The 18947-nt window shown below is 36.9% G+C and overlaps 2 protein-coding genes across 4 annotated transcripts; one reads left to right on the top strand and one right to left on the bottom strand.

Annotated features, from left to right (window-relative positions):
* The first annotated feature begins 924 nt into the window (after positions 1-924).
* On the top strand, positions 925-8149 carry NPG1 (tetratricopeptide repeat (TPR)-containing protein). 3 transcript variants are annotated; one of them, XM_086445573.1, is made up of 6 exons: positions 925-945; positions 1630-1892; positions 2996-3248; positions 3367-4580; positions 6532-6679; positions 7501-8149. In XM_086445573.1, the coding sequence occupies exons 2-6, from the start codon at positions 1719-1721 to the stop codon at positions 7818-7820; spliced, it is 2109 nt and encodes a 702-aa protein (XP_086301699.1). In that variant the 5' UTR covers positions 925-945; positions 1630-1718; the 3' UTR covers positions 7821-8149. The 3 variants fall into 3 exon arrangements, with proteins under 3 accessions (XP_086301699.1, XP_086301697.1, XP_086301698.1); XM_086445571.1 differs by lacking the exon at positions 925-945 and adding an exon at positions 952-1095 and having other exon boundaries at positions 1620-1892; XM_086445572.1 differs by lacking the exon at positions 925-945 and adding an exon at positions 952-1095.
* A 7387-nt stretch (positions 8150-15536) lies between these two features.
* Positions 15537-18692, bottom strand: LOC147399988 (trihelix transcription factor PTL-like). Its single transcript, XM_086445574.1, has 2 exons — positions 18058-18692; positions 15537-17093 (listed from the first exon to the last, which is right to left on the bottom strand). The coding sequence occupies exons 1-2, from the start codon at positions 18474-18476 to the stop codon at positions 15881-15883; spliced, it is 1632 nt and encodes a 543-aa protein (XP_086301700.1). The 5' UTR covers positions 18477-18692; the 3' UTR covers positions 15537-15880.
* Positions 18693-18947: the final 255 nt, after the last annotated feature.

An 18947-nucleotide genomic window follows, 5' to 3' on the forward strand; every position in this document is an offset into this window, starting at 1 on the left:
CCACACTACAACACATTACAACACTAGTTGAAACAATTTCAGTAGTTGTTTACAATTAAGAATAGGTTCTTCTAAATCCTAAACCCAAAAAATTGGAATATGAGGTAAAAATTGTTTTTACTGACACTCCAATTTTTACTTATTCTTAATCATTCACTTATTTTCTTTATTTCTAATTGGAGTGTAATAAATAAAAGTTGGGGTGCCAATAGCATTTCTAGAAGAAAAAAAATGGGTTGCCCCGCCTCTTTATTCTCTCCTCCCTACCCCTACATCTACACCATATGACAGCAACCACTAGCAGGTAATCTCCTCTCTCTCTCTCTCTCTCTCTCTCTCTCTCTTCCATTTCAACAAATCTTGAATCTGTAAATTTTTCTTTCAAATATATGTTTTCTACCCCTCCAATTTGAGAATTCTTATGTTTTTATTTTATTGGTTATTTATTTTTGGTTTCAACATATAACTTCTGATAGGTTTCTAATCCTTCAATGGTTTAAATCATGTGTTATTGCCAAGAGTCATTTTTCATGAGTAACATTTGCATAAGAGTCGTGATGAATGCACGTGATAAATCATACACGATTTGTATGTGGTTGACGTGGCAATGGTACAAAACAAAATCATAGATCTTTTTCTTTGAGATACACATGAAAAAGATCTATAGTTCTGTGCCTTTGCCACATCAACTGTGTACATGACACGTATGATTTATCGCGTGCATTCATCATTAGTCTTTTCATGAAGTAGTTGAGTTGTTGGCACGAAGATGACTAGCCTTCGAAGAAAAGGATTTTGATGTCATTTTTTTTTTTCAGTTTACAAGATAAGACCAAGGTCAAGGGGCGTATCACCAAGGAAACCTGAAAACCTTGGCAGCCGGTTTCACTTCCTACTAACTTGGAAAACTTTTAGGTGGGGACAGCGGCGAGGGAGATCCCAAAGGCAACTCTCTCTCTCTCTCTCGATCTATTGTGTTAGGGCTGTTTGATCTTTTTCTCGATACCTTAGATAGGAATGCTACCTCTGATTTGGTTGATTCCTCATTTCGAAGGGATGGAAATCGTGTTTTATTGATCGACTTGCGGAAACGAGGTTGAATTCGCGTTCATGATTTCGGATTTTAAATTTGCGATTAATGCTTGAATTCATAGTCTAATTCGCTTGATTCAGATATTGACGGGCGTAATGATGCTTGAATCAATTTCCATTAGTTAGATCTTGGTTTTTATTTTATTTTCCTGTTGAATTTCTTGCTACATTTCGGTCAATTTATCTTTCTAATGGATATAACTGCTTTAATTGGTTGCCAATTCGGTTTGATCTGCAATTTGATGCTTAAAACCTTGTTAGATTCCAGTTTATTTGGTTGAATATTATGTGTTTGCGTTAAAAATGTCTTCTTTGTCTCATTCGATGTGTTGAAACATTCAATTTATTTATATTTTGGTAGATAATAGTTATCTTTGCTCCCATTTATATTTTGGTAGATAATAGTTATCTTTGCTCCCATTGAATTTGCATTAGTTATGTTAAATCTTGGTCGATACCGTCTCCCTTGTTGAATTATTGTGAATTTGAGTACTATGGTCACAATTTTTCTGTTTGATTTGTATAAGGATGTGGCAGTTAGGCTGGCATAATGCAGCCTACAAGGAGTGCGTCAGTGCATAAGAGGGCTGTGAGATTTTCATTTCTAGCTGAATTTATGGTAGAAAATGTGGCGGAGCCGATCGAAAGAACTTAGTGAGCTTGCAAATGACATGGCAGATCGAGAAGTTTGTGCGAATGGGTTTCGCATGAAAACTTCAGAGGTTGAAGCAAAGCTCGATGAGGGGAACATTCAGGAAGCGGAGTCTTCACTCCGGGAGGGTTTGTCACTTAATTTTGAGGTTAGTTGTTAGAATTTTTTTGCTTCATGTTTCTTTGTATCTTTTTCCTTGTGCTTTGATTTTTTTAATCTTGGGTTTAACAAAGCATGCTCATTGTTTGGATTTATTGCACAATATTTTTCAAATTGTTGATCATCGAAAGGCGTACGTCTTTTTTTCCTTTCAATTATTTTTTATAGATAAAGGCAGATTTTATTAAAAAGAGAAAAAAGATCGGAGGCCAAGGAGGCCAAGGAGGCCGCCTAATACAAGAGAAGACAAAGGTAAAAAAGCCACTAAGTGAGTCAAACAGAGCAGATAGTTTGCCATCTATACAACAAGTCCTCAAAATATAACCCTCTAAATTCCTTAAAGAGCTTGAGAAAAGGAACCCAAAGATTGATAACGACACCACCTGCAAAGAATGCTTCTTCTCCTCAAAAGCTCTACTATTTCGTTTCAGCCATTCCCCAACAAATAACAAAGGGAGTTAAGGATTAGAGAATTCTTTCTTTCAAGTTTAGACCCTTGTGCTGCCAACTTTTTAAAATGATCCGAGATAGAATGCGGGAGACGTCAATTTGAACAAATATAAGTTTTATTCCTCTCACAATTGAATTCCAGTTGCCATCTTATAACATAATGCGACCTGATTAAACAATATTTCAACCATCCGATGAAGAATAAACGTATGAGGCCTGTAGAAAGCATATATTTCCAATATTGCATTTTAGTTGATTTCTATTCATGAGTAGAGTTGGCTTAGTTATGTTCTAATGTAATCCTGTAGGATTTTTAAATGCAATCGATGAAACACCTCCCTGTTCAACTTCCACGATGTTCTTTCTTTTGTGAACTGAGGTCAATAATTTCCAGTGGTTAACTTGAACAAATGCCTTGTACTTCTAAGGATGTGTATACTCGAGTTACGATCCTCTGTGTTTGACTGTGTGGCATTTCATCTCAAGAAAAATGTACCTTAGTTTTTGATATTTGATCAAGTTCTGATGTTATTTTTAAGGCTGTAATGTGCTTCTGGTTATCATAAGAAATCATGACTATGCATATTGTGTGTTGTTGACAGAGGTGTATCAAATGCAATGATTTTTCATAAAATTTTGCAGGAAGCGAGAGCCCTTCTTGGAAGGCTGGAGTATCAACGAGGTAACCTGGAAAGTGCACTTCGAGTATTCGATGGGATAGATCTTCAGGCTGCTATACAACGGTTGCAACCTTCTCTCAATGAAAAACGACCTTCTAGGAGGAGCCGTTCCAGCAGTGAATCCGTACATACAGTTTCCCAGCATGCCGCCTGCTTGGTGCTTGAAGCCGTATATTTGAAGGCCAAGTCTCTTCAAAAGCTTGGGAGATCAACTGGTATGAATTGTTCAAATAATCACTCTCATAGGTTACATAACCTCTTTTAGAAATTATTTTGATTTTTGATAATATTGAAAATCTTCAACTGAGCACAGTTTTGTATGGGGTGTTGCAGAGGCTGCCCAGGAATGTAAAAGTGTCCTTGATGCCGTGGAGAGTATATTCCATCAAGGCATACCCGATGTGCTAGTTGACAATAAGTTACAAGAGACTGTTAGTAAGGCTGTCGAACTCCTTCCAGAGCTTTGGAAGCAAGCTGGTTGCTTTCAGGAAGCCATGTCTGCTTATAGACGTGCTCTTCTTAGTCAATGGAACCTTGACAATGAATGTTGTGCAAGGATTCAGAAAGGGTTTGCATTGTTTTTGCTTTACAGTGGTGTGGAGGCTGGCCCGCCCAATTTAGCTGTTCAGATTGATGGGTCATATGTGCCAAGAAATAATCTTGAAGAGGCGATTCTACTGTTGATGATTCTTTTAAGAAAGTGTTACCTTGGCAAGACAAAATGGGATCCTTCGGTGATGGAACATTTTACTTTTGCACTATCTCTATGTGGTCAGACTTCTGTATTGGCGAAGCAACTTGAAGAGATTGTACCCGGAATATTTCATCGTTGTGACCGGTGGAACACTTTAGCTCTTAGTTACAGTGGTGCAGGACAAAACAAAGCTGCCTTGAATCTATTAAGGATGTCTCTACACAAGCATGAAAGACCTGATGATCTCTTGGCATTGTTGTTAGCTTCCAAGATCTGTAGTGAGGACTCCCTTCTAGCATCTGAGGGAGTGGGGTATGCACGGAGGGCAATTGCTAATGCCCAAGGTATGGATGCACATTTAAAGGGTGTAGGGCTTCATATGTTGGGCCTTTGCTTGGGAAAACAAGCTAAGGTTGCTTCATCAGATCTTGAGAGGTCTTATCTCCAATCTGAAGGTTTGAAGTCATTAGATGAGGCAATTACTTTTGAACAGAACAACCCAGATCTGATTTTCGAGTTGGGGGTTCAATATGCAGAGCACCGGAACTCTAATGCTGCCTTGCGTTGTGCTAAACAATTCATTGATGCGACAGGTGGGTCAATATTGAAAGGTTGGAGATTGCTTGCTTTGACTTTGTCGGCCCAACAACGATATTCAGAGGCAGAGGTGGTTACTGATGCTGCTTTAGATGAAACTTCAAAGTGGGAGCAAGGACCATTGCTCAGAATGAAAGCTAAACTGAAGATCTCTCAATCATTGCACATGGATGCTGTGGAAACATATCGGTTCCTCCTTGCACTGGTTCAAGCTCAAAGAAAAACTTTTGTGCCTCTTAGAAGTGGTGTTCCTCAGGTTAGATTCTATTTATAGTACCCATATATTTAAAATTGGATGCTATGTTTGTGTTGGATACCTCATATATAAATGATGTATTCATGCAGTGTTGGGGCAATCCTTGAAATATCCGCATTGCTTATTTTTTTAGAGTACATGTGTTCTTTTTACCAACTGTTATCATGACATTGTAGCTTTGACAATTTCAAATCATTAAGTAATTTCTTAATTATATCTAATTAAATACTTTTGATGGTAAGGAATTTAGGATTATACTCTGGAGTATATTTTTAGCATAGGAAATTTCTTTGGAGGACCCCTGTAAATCATGGGCTCTATTTCCCTGCATCCGTGCCTAGTGATAGTGCCTTAGATCTTAGAAGTGGGGAGATCTGGCCATATACATATATGGGGGCGGATCAGGGGACATAAGTAAAAACATATGTAAAAACAATGATTTTTCAAAATATGGGTTAGAAGTTTTGGATTGAGCTGATTTTTGTGAGGATGATCTCTATGATGAGAAGACCATCCTCACAAAAAATCAGCCAAATCTGAAACTTCTAAATCCATCTAAGGTGGTTTACAAATTATTGGTAAAAAATCGACGGTTCACATTCTAAATCACTTTAGATGGGGTTAGAAGTTTCAGCTTTGGCTGATTTTTTTTAGGGCTTCTCATCATAGAGATCATTCTTACAAAAAATCAGCTCAATCCGAAACTTCTAACCCATATTTTGAAAAATCATTGTTATTACATTTTTTTTTTACATATGTTTTTATTTGTGTCCCATATATATATATATATATATATGGGAAGCGTTCGGAGGCCCTAAAGAGAGCCAAACATTGTACCAAACATTTTTCAAAATAGGGGTTAGAAGTTTTGGAATGGGCTGATTGTTTGTGAGGATGATCTCTATGGTGAAGAGACCATCCTCACCAAAATTCAGCTCATTCCGAAACTTCTAACCCTAGTTTACAAGTTGAAGAATCGTGGACCGTCCACTTTTTGTAAACCACTTTTGATGGGGTTAGAAGTTTTGGAATGGGCTGATTTTTGGTGAGGATGATCTCCTCATCAGCGCATTTGAAAACTTCTAACCCATACATTGAAAAAATGTTTGGGACAATGTTTGGCTCTCTTTCGGGGATCTGGATGCCACCCTATATATATGATGCATGTACATACAACTATTTACATGGCTGTACTATTCTCGTATTTTGTAATGCTTTTACATCACAACGTTACACATCTGGATATGCTGAATTTTCTCATGTTGTCATCCATCTAGTTCGATTTGGTATTTTCATCCTGTAATATATTTACATAACAAGATTGATGCCCAGGTATGATAAATTTTGATATTTCTTATTGCAAACAAGTTTACGATATTATATGTATTTGTTTCTTTAATTTTAATCCTTTTGCCCCATAAAAGTATTATAATGGACAATGGGTCTCATATAATCTTCTCAGGGACTCATTATTTTGAATAGATTTTAAAGAACAAGCATGTATGAAACTACAAATGTTACTTACATACAACAACAAATGTTCATTTTAGTCTGCTTATGTATGCATTTTAGCCATTTGAATTAACATTCATATATCAAGCAAACAAAGTATTTTATTTTCATCTTTTATTTAATGTTTATACCTTAAGAATTTAAACAATACTGTTTGCTTGTCAATCTATTTTAGCTTTTTGAGTTTCCATCTAGTTGTGTTAGGAGACGTTTCGGCAAAGGTGTCCAGATTCCATTTCATATATTATATTGATATAAGTCCCTCACCCATGGATGCCATAGCTTTACCCATTTTGATCTTCTCTCACCTAAAAAAAGGGAGAAACTGAAAACCACAACAAATCACTATGTTGTAATTATTACTAATAAACATATAGTAATTTCCTTGTGTGTAAATATTGCTTCTAAATTCATTTTGTAGCCTTTTCTAATGTGTTAGGTCAAGGATGATAAAGTCAGTGAATTTGAAGTGTGGCAAGGTCTTGCAAATTTATACTCCAGCCTTTCACATTGGAGGGATGCTGAGATTTGCTTGGAAAAGGCTAGAGCGCTGAAGCAATACTCCGCTTCTACTCTGCACTCGGAAGGCAAGATCTGAATCCTTTATCTATGAAAATTTATCATTGGAAAAACCAAGTAATCTTTTCTAATCTTCAAGGGAAAAAGGAAGAAAGAGGACAACGTATAGGTCCTACACTATTTTGTGGTTTTTACTAGCATCCTTCCCATTGGATCTTATTCAGTTAAAGCTTGAATTCAGCCCCATTCTGTAAAGTAGGACCTTGGAAACTGGAGGGTCAAAAATATGGATAGTCCTTATAGATTCTAAAAGGATGTAATTAGAAACATAAACATGGACGCATTCATGCTCTCCTCCTTTTTTACATGTATGGAATACTTTTTAACTTTCATGCAGGTGATTCCAAGTATTGAATCCAACCCATAAACTCTGTTTTCTTTATTTTCAAGAAATCTTGATTGTCTTGAACTCTCAACATAATTCTTGACCTATAAACCTAAAACTTAACCCTTTCTTTTACCCTATAAACATAAATTCCTAACCTTAATTGCAAAACATCGTTACTAAACCCTGCAATCCAAACCCTTTTGGGTTTATTATAAACCTTTACTGTATCCTCATCGTAGTCCAAATCATTGACCCAAGTCCAAAGTCCAAACCAGGTTCGCTTACCCCTAATTTCATCTTCTTCCCTCTTGTCCTACATCACATTGTCTAACTAGGTAGATTTTTTATTTTTAAACAAGAGACCCTAGAGGTAGGTAACCTTGAAATGGTGAGTTCCAATCTAGTATATGATTATTATTTCCATCTTTGCATAACATTCCTGTTCTCATCATCATAAATTAAGGCATGTAGATTCACTCTTACTTTGAATAACTCCGTTAGGTGTTATTTACGAAGGACGTGGACAAATTTACGAAGCATTGAGTGCTTACAGTAATGCTCTTATTCTGGACCCAAGTGATGTGCCTTGCAAGGTTGCTGTTGGTGCTTTGCTATGGAAGATGGGCCCCAAGTCATTGCCCGTCGCAAGAAGCTTTCTCTCAGATGCATTGAGGCTTGAACCCACCAACCGTTCTGCTTGGTATTACTTGGGAATGGTTCATAGGGATGATGGACGGGTGGCTGATGCCTCCGACTGCTTCCAGGCAGCATCCATGCTTGAAGAATCAGATCCTATCGAAAGCTTCAGTTCACTTCTTTGAGTAGAGGTTCTCTTCAAAGCCATTTTTCAGTTAATTCTAGAAAACCTTCACTTGGAATTGCATCCTTATGAGGCAGTCGGTAACTTTTTTTCGGATCTGAAATGAAAATAGTAGAAGAAAAATGAATTTTAAGTAATTGCTGAGATGGCTTATCAAAAAATAAAAATGAAAGTAAAACAGTAATTGTTTTGTAGTGAGCTTAAATATAACGTCACTTTTCGTGCCTTCTGTTGCTCAGATGGTATAACCATTTATGTGATTATTTGACAGCAGAAAAATCTTGGAAGTCCCTAATGTTATATTCTATATTATTATTATTGTTGAGTTTCTGGGGTTCTTGTTATCTGTTAATGACATCTTATATGTTATCTTTGTTGGATCAATTTATCTTATCCTTAACCTTTATCTTTTTAGATTTGTTGGTGTCTAGGTATTATTCTCTCTCTCTCTCTCTCTCTCTATATATATATATATATATGTGGGTCCCGTTCCCCACCCTAAGCTTTACCCTACACTTTAACAAACGTGTTTTGTCCTACATGGGTTAGAAGTTTTGGAATGGGCTGATTTTTGGTGAGGATGATCTCTATGGTGAGGAGATCATCCTCACCAAAAATCAGCTCATTCCAAAACTTCTAACCCCATCAAAAATGGTTTACAAAAAATGGACGGTCCCTGATTTTTCAACTTGTAAACATGGGGTTAAAAATTTCGAAATGGGCTGATTTTTGGTGAGGATGATCTTCTAATCATAGAGATCATCCTCACCAAAGTCCATTCCAAAACTTCTAACCCATGTAGGACAAAACACGTTTGTTAAAGTGTAGGGTAAAGCTTAGGGTGGGGAACGGGACCCATATATATATAAAGTGTAGGGTAAAGCTTAGGGTGGGGAACGGGACCCATATATATATAGGGAAATGTTCAACACCTTAAGCTTTACCCTACACTTTAACAAACGTGTTTTGTCCTACATGAGTTAGAAGTTTTGGAATATGCTGATTTTTGGTGTCAGCTCATTTCAAAACTTCTAACCCCATCAAAAATGATTTACAAAAAATGGATGATTCTTCTAATCATAGAGATCATCCTCACAAAAAATTAGCCCATTTCAAAACTTCTAATCCATATAGGACAAAACAGGTTTGTTAAAGTATAGGGTAAAGCTTAGGGTGTTGAACATTTCCCTATATATATAACCCTAAGCTTTACCCTATACTTTAACAAACGTGTTTTGTCCTACATGGGTTAGAAGTTTCGGAATGGACTGATTTTTGGTGAGGATGATCTCTATGGTGAGGAGATTATCCTCACAAAAAAACAGCTCATTCCAAAACTTCTAACCCCATAAAAAATGATTTACAAAAAATGGACAGTCCACGATTTTTCAACTTGTAAACATGAGGCTAAAAGTTTCGGAATGGACTGATTTTTGGTGAAGATGATTTTCCAATCATAGAGATCATCCTCACCAAAAATCAGCCCATTCCAAAACTTCTAACACCCTAAGCTCCTACATGGGTTAGAATTTTTGGAATGGCTGATTTTTGGTGAGGATGATCTCTATGATTAGAAGATCATTCTCACCAAAAATCAGCCCATTCCGAAATTTTTAGCCCTATGTTTACAAGTTGAAAAATCGTGGGCCGTCCATTTTTTGTAAATCATTTTTGATGGGGTTACAAGTTTTGGAATGAGCTGATTTTTGGTGAGGATGATCGTCTAACCGTAGAGATCATCCTCACCAAAAATCAGCCCATTCCAAAACTTCTAACCCATGTAGGACAAAACACGTAGGGTAAAGTGTAGGGTGGAGAATGGGGGTCCTCACCAAAAATCAGTCCATTCTGAAATTTCTAACCCCATGTTTGTAAGTTGAAAAATCGTGGACCGTCCATTTTTTGTAAATCATTTTTGATGGGGTTAGAAGTTTTGGAATAGGCTGATTTTTGGTAAGGATGATCTCTACAAAACTTCTAACCCATGTAGGGTAAAGTGTAAAATGCCGAACAGGACCCATATATATATATTATATCCTTCAATCCTTGTAAGGCAGATTATTTATTATCTAATATGCAAACACATACGTGTAAACAAAAAAATTGTTTTAAATGTTCCTTATGTTCTACTCTTGTTATTATCGATTTCTTCCATCTCCTCTATTCATTTGATTGCAACTCAGGGTTACCCACTATTGGAATTTGGTTAATTTGAGCAGAACTTTGATGGGCTTTAATCGTTCAAGTGTTTTGTAGGATCTTTATTGAGTCAATTACAACCCATTATTCGAAGATACCTAAGGTAGTTTCTTGTCTCTGAAACAATAGAAACAACAGAAGTTCAACACAACAAAAAACACCAGTATTGTTGTTATTTCTACAAGTGAACCTATTTCCACAGAAACCTACATCCACAAGCGCATATGAATTCCTTGGATTCAAATAGCTCTGGCATTTGTAGACTCCTCCCCTTATCTCACACGTTAGTCTACATTCTATGAATCGATTACTTTCTTGATGGAATTTGGATCCTATGAAGACCTCTTTATCTTTGCCAATTTTTAGAGTGTAAAATCATCCAAGAGTTCTTGAGAATGCTTTTGATCCTTCAAAGAGAAGGAACACTCAATGCATGATGAGCTTATTTTTATTGTGGGTTTTATGTTTTTCTCGTGTAGGGATTTCCCAAAATTTAGGATGACATCCCATTATACATCTATCCACGTGACTCTTCTAGTAGACATCACACATCGCACTACAAATGTATTAAAGAAGAAAAAAGAATGTACAAAGGGAGGATGTGATATCCAACCCGAGAATAAAAGAAAACAAACAAAGAAAAAACCTTATCTACTAGGCTAATCCTCTAAGTTACATATCCTATCTCATCTTACAAGAAAATCTTCCAAAAATACTCCTTTAAATACCTTAAAAAGCTTCCCTCGATAGAACAAAAAAGCTAACATTGAGTTCACTACACTATTTACATCTGTTTCTACCCCATCAAAGACCCTTCTATTATTTTCCTTCCAAATGGTCTAACAAATTGCAAAAGGAGTAATGTTCCAAAAGATCCTCTTTGCCTTGCGAAAAGGGAAGTCCCAATGCGCTCAAAACTCAAACAAGGCACTAACTGAGTGAGGGAGGCAACCATAGATACCAAACAATGAGAGAAAGTGATCCCAACTTTGTTGAGTAAACTTGCAATGAAGAAGGACATGATTTGAAGATTCTCCATTTCCTTCGCATAAGGCACAAAAATTTGTTGTAATCATTCCTCTCTTAATGATTTGGTTCATTGTAGGAAGACGTCCCGAGGTAGCTAGCCAAATAAAGATAGAAATCTTAGTAAGGACTTTAGGAACTCTAATAGAGTTTATATTGAGAACAATGAACATAAATCTTAACAAAAAATAAATCAAAATTACCTCATCCTAATCTTCATGAGAATGATATTGTGTATCACACTACACCAAATTTCAATGCATCGTAACTAATATAATCTAAAACCCTCCCTCAAACTTATGAAGATCAAAGATTATCATAAGTTTGACAAAAATCTGAATCCTTGAGATCTGTTTCCTTCATCTTGTTAGATAAGAACCACTGTTACGGAATCTGTCGTCATGGAAATTGTTGAAGAAATGTCCTTGCCATATGTTTCCTGGACAATCATTGATTAATGTAGGCAAAATCACAAAATGGGATGAAATTGATGAGAAGAGTTTACTCTTTTGCTGGGTCCCCATTTCAGCCCACTCTCTCTCAATAACTATTTTCCCTCACTGGGCTTCATCTTCTCACCGGGTTTGAAAATGAAATCTACTTAATTGAAGGATCAGAAATGGCAAAGTATATAACTCTCCAACGTCCCTCTAACGTTCAAAATTTGAATTTCACCCCAATCAACGTTTCCGTTGTCCACGTTGGATTAACGGATATGATTTGAATACTTGCATGAACTAGATCGATCTCTTTCCACCTTATCCTCCACCTCGGAGCATCATATATGCTACATAAGCCACCCAAACAAGCTTGGGATATTCCTTCTTTTATTAAGTCTAGAAGAACACATATATACTTTTGCCTCATTTAGTTTTGTACCTTTTTTTCCGTATCTTGATTAATCTAACAAAGCACTATTGATGGATCTTTAATTCTTTATTAGTATGCGAATGTTAATTTTGTTGCATCTTGATAGGGTATTGATGGATTAGTTTTGTTACGTCTATCAACATTCATCACTGCCTCATGTTTTTTGTAGAGGTATTGATCTGAACTTAACTTGAACACCTCAACGGTAGCTTTAATGGCAAATCCGATCTCCTCCGCTGAGTTGGGGCATCGGTGTGATACTTGCAAAACATCTTCCGATGCTCAAGTTAGAATAGAAGTTGCAAGAAGTAATTGCTAGCAAATTGAGCCAATCTCCAAAGTCCTTTTTTCATGGCCTCCTTCCTTACTTATAGGTAAATCTCATTCCTTAACCACCCTCTTAGGCATGTCAAACATTTCCTTATTCAACGGGATTTTGGGTGATCTTCTTCTGAATCTTCAGGTTAGTTGATGGAAAGCCCTCTCAAGATAAGAACTTATCCTTTTAGGAAATGATGTAATTGACATGGTCAATCACTCCTAGATTCTAGAAATACTTTCTCATTCTAATTTGGGGAATAGTTGAGCTTTTCCCAAACATCTACTCAGCTCTCCCACTCCAATAAGTAATCAACTCGACTCGACCATGTTGAGCTGAATTGTGCTGGAATACGGTCTTGCTTAATCTTCCAATCCTTCTCACATCATGACATGGGTAGGACTAGGATTTAATCCGAATTGTATCCTATACATTATCTTTATTGAGTGATCATTGTAAAAGTGAATTTGAAGTAAGGAACAAAATCCCAAATTCTAAATAATATGATTCTGTGCATCTCGGTCGATGTACTTTAATACAATGCAACGTGACTAATAAGAATCCAAAAAATTGGATCTATGTCCAATGAATCACACCTATTGTTCAACCCATAATCACATATGAAATAGCGGACGGGATAAATTTAGCAACGCTTTTCCCCGAGGATCTGTTGCAGGAAAGGGATAATGTGCAACTGCGAGTTGTCAATTATATCCTTTATGGAAATGGTAAACCAATTCGAGGAATTTCTCACACAAGTATTCAATTAGTTCGAACTTGTTTAGTATTGAATTGGGACCAAGAAAAAAATGGTTCTTCTAGAGAGGAAGTTCATGCTTCCTTTGTTCAAGTAAGGTTAAATGATCTAATTCGAGATTTCATAAGAATGGACTTAGTGAAGTCCCTTATTTCGTATACCGGGAAACGGAATGATTCGGCAGGGTCAGGATTGATCCCCGCTAATGGATCAGATCGCACCAATCTCAATCCTTTTTATTCCAAGACAAGAATTCAACAATCACTTACCCAACATAAAGGAACTATTCGTACGTTGTTGAATAGAAATAAGGAGTGCCAATCTTCGATAATTTTGTCATAATCAGGAGGTATAAATATTGGAATTTATTTAAAAGCTCTCATAAGAAATCCACAAATTTCAATTCTTTCTTCAAGTGATATTGTAATCATATCAGATTAAAATTAAAAGTTTAGGAGTACTACTCCATGCCTGAAATCTTTGGTAAAACGCTTCTTAGGATCCAAATAACCCCAATCCTGCAATGGCCTTGCAAAGTCCATTATTTGGCCTAAAGGCTCTCACCCTTGTCAAGATCGAAAAAACTTTGCCACCAGAGCAAATTGAAACTTTGTTGAGCCTGTCTTCCTCTTGAAAGACGATTGACGGTTCTCCAAATAGAATGGTGGATTTCCTTATCAATCTCCCATCATCTTTAATCACAACAAAATCTGAAAAAAACCCAAAGGACTAGAATCCCCCATTAATGATTGGAATTGCCATGAAATCACACTCTACGTTCATGATCTAAGAATAATCTAATTTTGCATTCTATACATAAATGTACCCTACCCACACAAAAGCAAATAGTGATAGTTTGAATTTTGAAAGAGTCGTTCTGGAGTGACCTCAAGTTGGAACCTCATATCCCACTTCTTGACGTGAAAGCGTATGGGAACCATAGATGCTTTTCATCAAGATTCGATGCGATATGAAGTTCTAGCCTGAGGTCACTTCAGCATTATTGATTTTGAAAAGAACAGTTGTAACGTTGTTAGAATGGCAATACCCCTACTCTACTATTGTTTTATTCATCATATTACCGTATTTTTTACGATTAAAAGGCCACACATGCTTGGTAAAATAACAATAATGGTTGTCAGCATTACAATCCCCTACTCCTTGGTGTTGTGGTTTGTGGACTTTGATGGTACTGGTCAACAAGGAATTATTGTTAGGGGTATTTAACGTAGTTTTCTGTAGAATTCCTTTGATTTAGGTTTTCCATGTAAACTTGTGTATGGTTGATTTCATGGTTCTTGTTTTATTATTCATTCTCTTCAATTAATTCGTATACCAAGACTGTCAATTCTGGATTATTTTCCTACACTTGGGAGGGGAGGTATATATTGTGAGGCTGTTACAATAGGGAACCGTTTGGCAACATTTGAGATAATTGGTTATGATGTGAAATAATCATTTATCAATCTAAATGGTTCTAAATCATAACACACACATACAATTTTAGTAGTCAACATGAAGGTGGGTTTAATGAGGTTTGAACCTACATCGTGGGATCAACACTCTACATTTCTTTGCCAATTTATCTAAGTTGGCACCTTTCATATTGTCCATTTCAAACCATGTATATATAAAATAACTTGTTTTCTCTTATCAAATTTCATGACGCCCTTTTTTTAGTCAATATATGAGATTAGTTAATTGGTGAGGGCGGGAAATGAGCCCAGGTTCATGGTATTATTACCCATAGATTTGATCAATTAAGCTAGTTCACTACGTGAAAATTGAAAAATTCCACAGAAAAAATTGACGGGCCAAGGCCCACAAATTTTAAAAACTGAATTTTGACAGTCTAAGATCGTCAAAATTCTTGATGTTCCTAGATTTGACGGTTTAGAATTGTCGAATTTCTCCCGTCCTTCATTAATTTGATAGTTTCAACCCGTCAAAAACAAAAATTTGATAATGAAAAATTTGACGCCAATTCAACTCATTTGTCCCTCGAATTTTATGAAATTTGATGGTCAAGACAGTCAAATATGGGCTTTTTTCACATAGTGGTTGGCACCTTCACAACCATTATAGTTGTTGTAACCATTTCAGAGTGTTTCGTTTGGACACTAGTTTCGACCAGAATGAAACATCAACCTCAAACAATTGAATGGTTGTGTTGAGACTGTTGTCAACACTTCCATTGTTACCACCACCACCACCATTGCATTGCCACTGCCACAGAATAGTTCCTAGGTCTTGCTATGCATTTCATATAATCGTCACCAAATGGGTTCTAAGCCTACACAAAAACATGCAGGCACACATATGTTTTCTTCCCCTTATGTTAATCATTGAAGTTTCACTTATGTTATTTAAATTAGGCATCCACCATTATTATTATAAATTTCTGATTTACGGCCATCAACCTATTAAAAACTTATACGTTATTATAAATTTTTAATCCACCTAACTAGTATTTATCATCCATTTTCTACGAAGAAGCAAATAATAAAAAAAAAAAGCGGCAAAAGACAAGTGAGAGAGAGACCATATCCAAAAATATTGAGGCTGATCATGCTATTGAAAGTAAAGACTAGAAAGAAAAGGATGGTCAGAGAAAAGCTGCAACAGTCCTTTAGCCTCTTAAGGCATGCAAACCCATTAAAACTTATGGTTTCTTGAGTTTCCATGCCTTAACATGCATCCACTTAAACATTAAGTTATATAGATAAGTTAGCTATCTCTACTTCTACACACTCACACAAGCAGATCCATCTGCCAACAGATACAAATCAAACTCAAGCATTTAAACAAGTCAACCTCCTCTCCTCTTTACATCCTTCCTCTTGAATAAATTACTGAATAATATTGTCTCCTGTTTGTTCTACCAAACTCACTAGTTCTCCCCTTTGTTAAGCTTCATACCATAATTCTCCCACATATTAATATTCTCCCCCTCAGCCATCAGAAAGCGAAAACTATCATGCACTATGGTGCCTGCATTAGAATTAGAAGGAGAACGCCCATCACTCGATTGAATCCCGATTGCTTCAGGCCCTTGATCATTGATGCCATGGCCACAAAATGTACCTCCTTGGTTGTAATTCTCTTTACGTTTCTTATTACACTCCTTTGTTCTTCTAATGAACTTTTCGCTCTCCCATTTCTCTTCACATCTCTTCGAACTCCTATTATAGCCCAAGGAAGCCATCATCAACGAAATTTCTTCCCATAGGGACGCATTTGAGCACTCACCTTGTTGGAATCTTGGTTCCAGGCTTGTCCTCAAATGTATTAGACCTGAAATCTCAGCTTCTGTCCATTTAGTACAAGTACTTTCACTTCCATTATCATTTTGGTTCTCGACATTTTCATTCGATTCTGTTGCCATTCGCTTCTCAGAGGATGAAGCCTCCACTTCTCTACCTGTTAATTTCTTCAAGGCCTCCATTAAAGCGGCATCTCGAGCTTTAAACCAAGCACGCTCATTGTCCCAAAACTTATGTTCTCGGTCGATCCGGGCTACTTCCTGCTTCCTCCATTCTTCCTCTCTTGACATCCTCTCCTGTTCCTTGTATTCTAGAGTCTTCAACATCTTCTCCAACCATGCTTCTTGTCTCTCCATTAACTTCTTCATCTGTGAGTCTACGAAGTCTCTTATTTTCACCTTCCAGCTCTTTCTACCCCTCTTAAGACTTTGGTTATCTTTCATTTTCTTCTTTTCAATTGAGTCATTATCCATCAAGGCAATTGCTGTAAGATCATTATCATCGTCTTCGGAGGAAGAAGTGTGGAATTCGGAGGAATTAGAGATGCTAAGGCTCTCAGAGTGCTTCTGAGTTTGCAAGCCTTCTTGATTCGATTGAGTAATTGTATTGTTTGTGGCTTGAAATCGAATATTAGTTCCAACAACATGGGCGTCTGAGACTGAAACTGGATTGCTTAATTCTCCATAGAGAGCTTCGAGCTGGCGAAAGAACCTATAGTGTTTCCCATCTTGTCTCCCAGACTTGCTTTCTTTGGTCTTCTTATAATACTTGTACAGGTTCTCAAACTTCTCTCTACATTTCTTCCCACTTCTTTGGTACCCATGTTCCTCTGCCATTATTCTGTAAACAAATAAAGGGGGGGAAAAAAACATGAATAATATATATAGAAAAAAGAAGAAGAAAAAAAAATCATAGTTTTCACTTTTCACTCGTTAATAAATATTTAAAAAACTAACAACATTCCTCTAACAATAATTAATGATGGGTAAATGTTATAATTTCCTATATGGGTAACTTAGTAGAGTATCAAGATACCACATGCCAAATGTCTCTAACTAATCTTATCCTAATCCTTTTTTTTTTTTTTTTTGATAAATGATAAGGGTGTATGTGATGCATCTTATCTAATACTCTATTATCCTTCCTCAAACTCATGGCAATTTTGAATTTTATGTCTGAAATGTTAAAATCGTCTCCGTAAGATCAATTGCCATTGAAGCTATGGTCCTTGATTGTTACGCACCTTGTTACAATGCATCATCATTGAAGACTTGTCCTTGTTAAAATACTTCATAGCTGTAAAACTCTATAAGTACTTACCTAAGTAATGGGGGTTTAAACTTTGAACTTTAAACTAACACAAACTATAACAAAGACCATTCTTTGAGAGACATGGAAATGCCATTTGGTTAAAAAAACCAGTAAATGGGTACATAAGCCACCAAGGGTCACCCATATTTAGTAACAAAATACTAGTGAAAGCTAGATAAGGAAATAATAGCGGTTAAGTCTCAAAGTAAACTCAAAATGATTGTCATTTTCCATCACTAATAAAACCAGTAAAAACATGGATTGCATCAAAGGTTTGTCATTTATTTAACACAAAACCAGTATGAAAGACAAGTAATTGTCATGTTTGTTACACAGAACCCACATGGGTAGGTTACCTTAAACATTCTAGAACATTAACACCTGACTCATTCGTCATAAACAGTTCATCAATTACAAACGAGAGAGAGAGAGAGAGAGAGAGAGAGAGAGAGAGAGAGAGTAATTTAAATTAAATTAAAGTAATTTAACATACCTAGAGACTTCATCCCAAAGGGGTCCTTTCTGATTAGCCTCCTTGAACTTAGGATCAAGAAGAGATCTGATCTCAAGAAGGGTAAGAGTTTCTTGCCTGGGCCATCTACCATTGCCTCCATCGCCACCAATACAACCTTCCATCTCAAACCCACAAACACCACCACTACCACCACCAGTAGTAGTAGTGTTGTTGGTTTTCGTAGTAGAGTTAGTAGAATCAGAACGAAAATCAGCCACCCCACGAGGCAACACCTCACCTACTTGACGACCCAACATCATAATCTCATAATGCTGTCCTGTTGTCAGATTCCGATGACCGGAAAACTGATCTGTCGCCTGTGAGAAGGTAGGAATATGGGTTCTTCCAGCCATGAACTGCCGTAGATCCGGCAGTCCGTACTGGTCTCCCATCTCCATTAGATTTGTGTGTGTGAGAGAGAGAGAGAAAGAAAAAGAGAGAGAGAGAGAGAGAGAGAGGAGAGTAAATGAAGCGTTAGAAGCGGATCGTGTCGTCAATGAAAAAGGTCCAATTTATGCAGAGAGGTGTTGGTCCCATATGTGGCTGTGTGTAGGTGAGACTGCGAGGAGAGCTCTCTCTCTCTCTCTCTCTCTTCTTCTAATCTCTCTCTCACTCTCTTCAGTCTTCTCTTGGACAAGAAACGGGAACATACGTAAATGTATGGACCAATGAAAGATGATTACGTGTCAAAAGGTAAGACCGTGGATGGAAATCCAAGGAGTGCACTGGAAAGCTGACGCGTGTACAGTGCCTAGGATCCGGTCCTTTTGACCAACTTCCTTCCTCTCTTACGGCTCGGCGCACCAACTCTCGTACGAGCCAAGCTTCCTTTCACTACAACCGCAACGCCTTTTTTATTTTTATTTTAA

This window comes from Akebia trifoliata, chromosome 6 (assembly GCF_017979445.1).
Source record: "Akebia trifoliata isolate Shusen 1 chromosome 6, ASM1797944v1, whole genome shotgun sequence".
Lineage (NCBI taxonomy): Eukaryota > Viridiplantae > Streptophyta > Magnoliopsida > Ranunculales > Lardizabalaceae > Akebia > Akebia trifoliata.

Excerpts from the sequence above, each read along its gene's own strand:
- NPG1 (XM_086445573.1), top strand. The coding sequence starts at position 1,719 with ATGTGGCGGAGCCGATCGAAAGAACTTAGTGAGCTTGCAAATGACATG. Across the intron at positions 3,249-3,366 it reads AAAGCTTGGGAGATCAACTG|AGGCTGCCCAGGAATGTAAA; the intron begins GTATGAATTGTT and ends GGGGTGTTGCAG. Across the intron at positions 6,680-7,500 it reads TTCTACTCTGCACTCGGAAG|GTGTTATTTACGAAGGACGT; the intron begins GCAAGATCTGAA and ends TAACTCCGTTAG.
- LOC147399988 (XM_086445574.1), bottom strand. The coding sequence starts at position 18,476 with ATGGAGATGGGAGACCAGTACGGACTGCCGGATCTACGGCAGTTCATG. Across the intron at positions 17,094-18,057 it reads CTTTGGGATGAAGTCTCTAG|AATAATGGCAGAGGAACATG; the intron begins GTATGTTAAATT and ends ATTTGTTTACAG.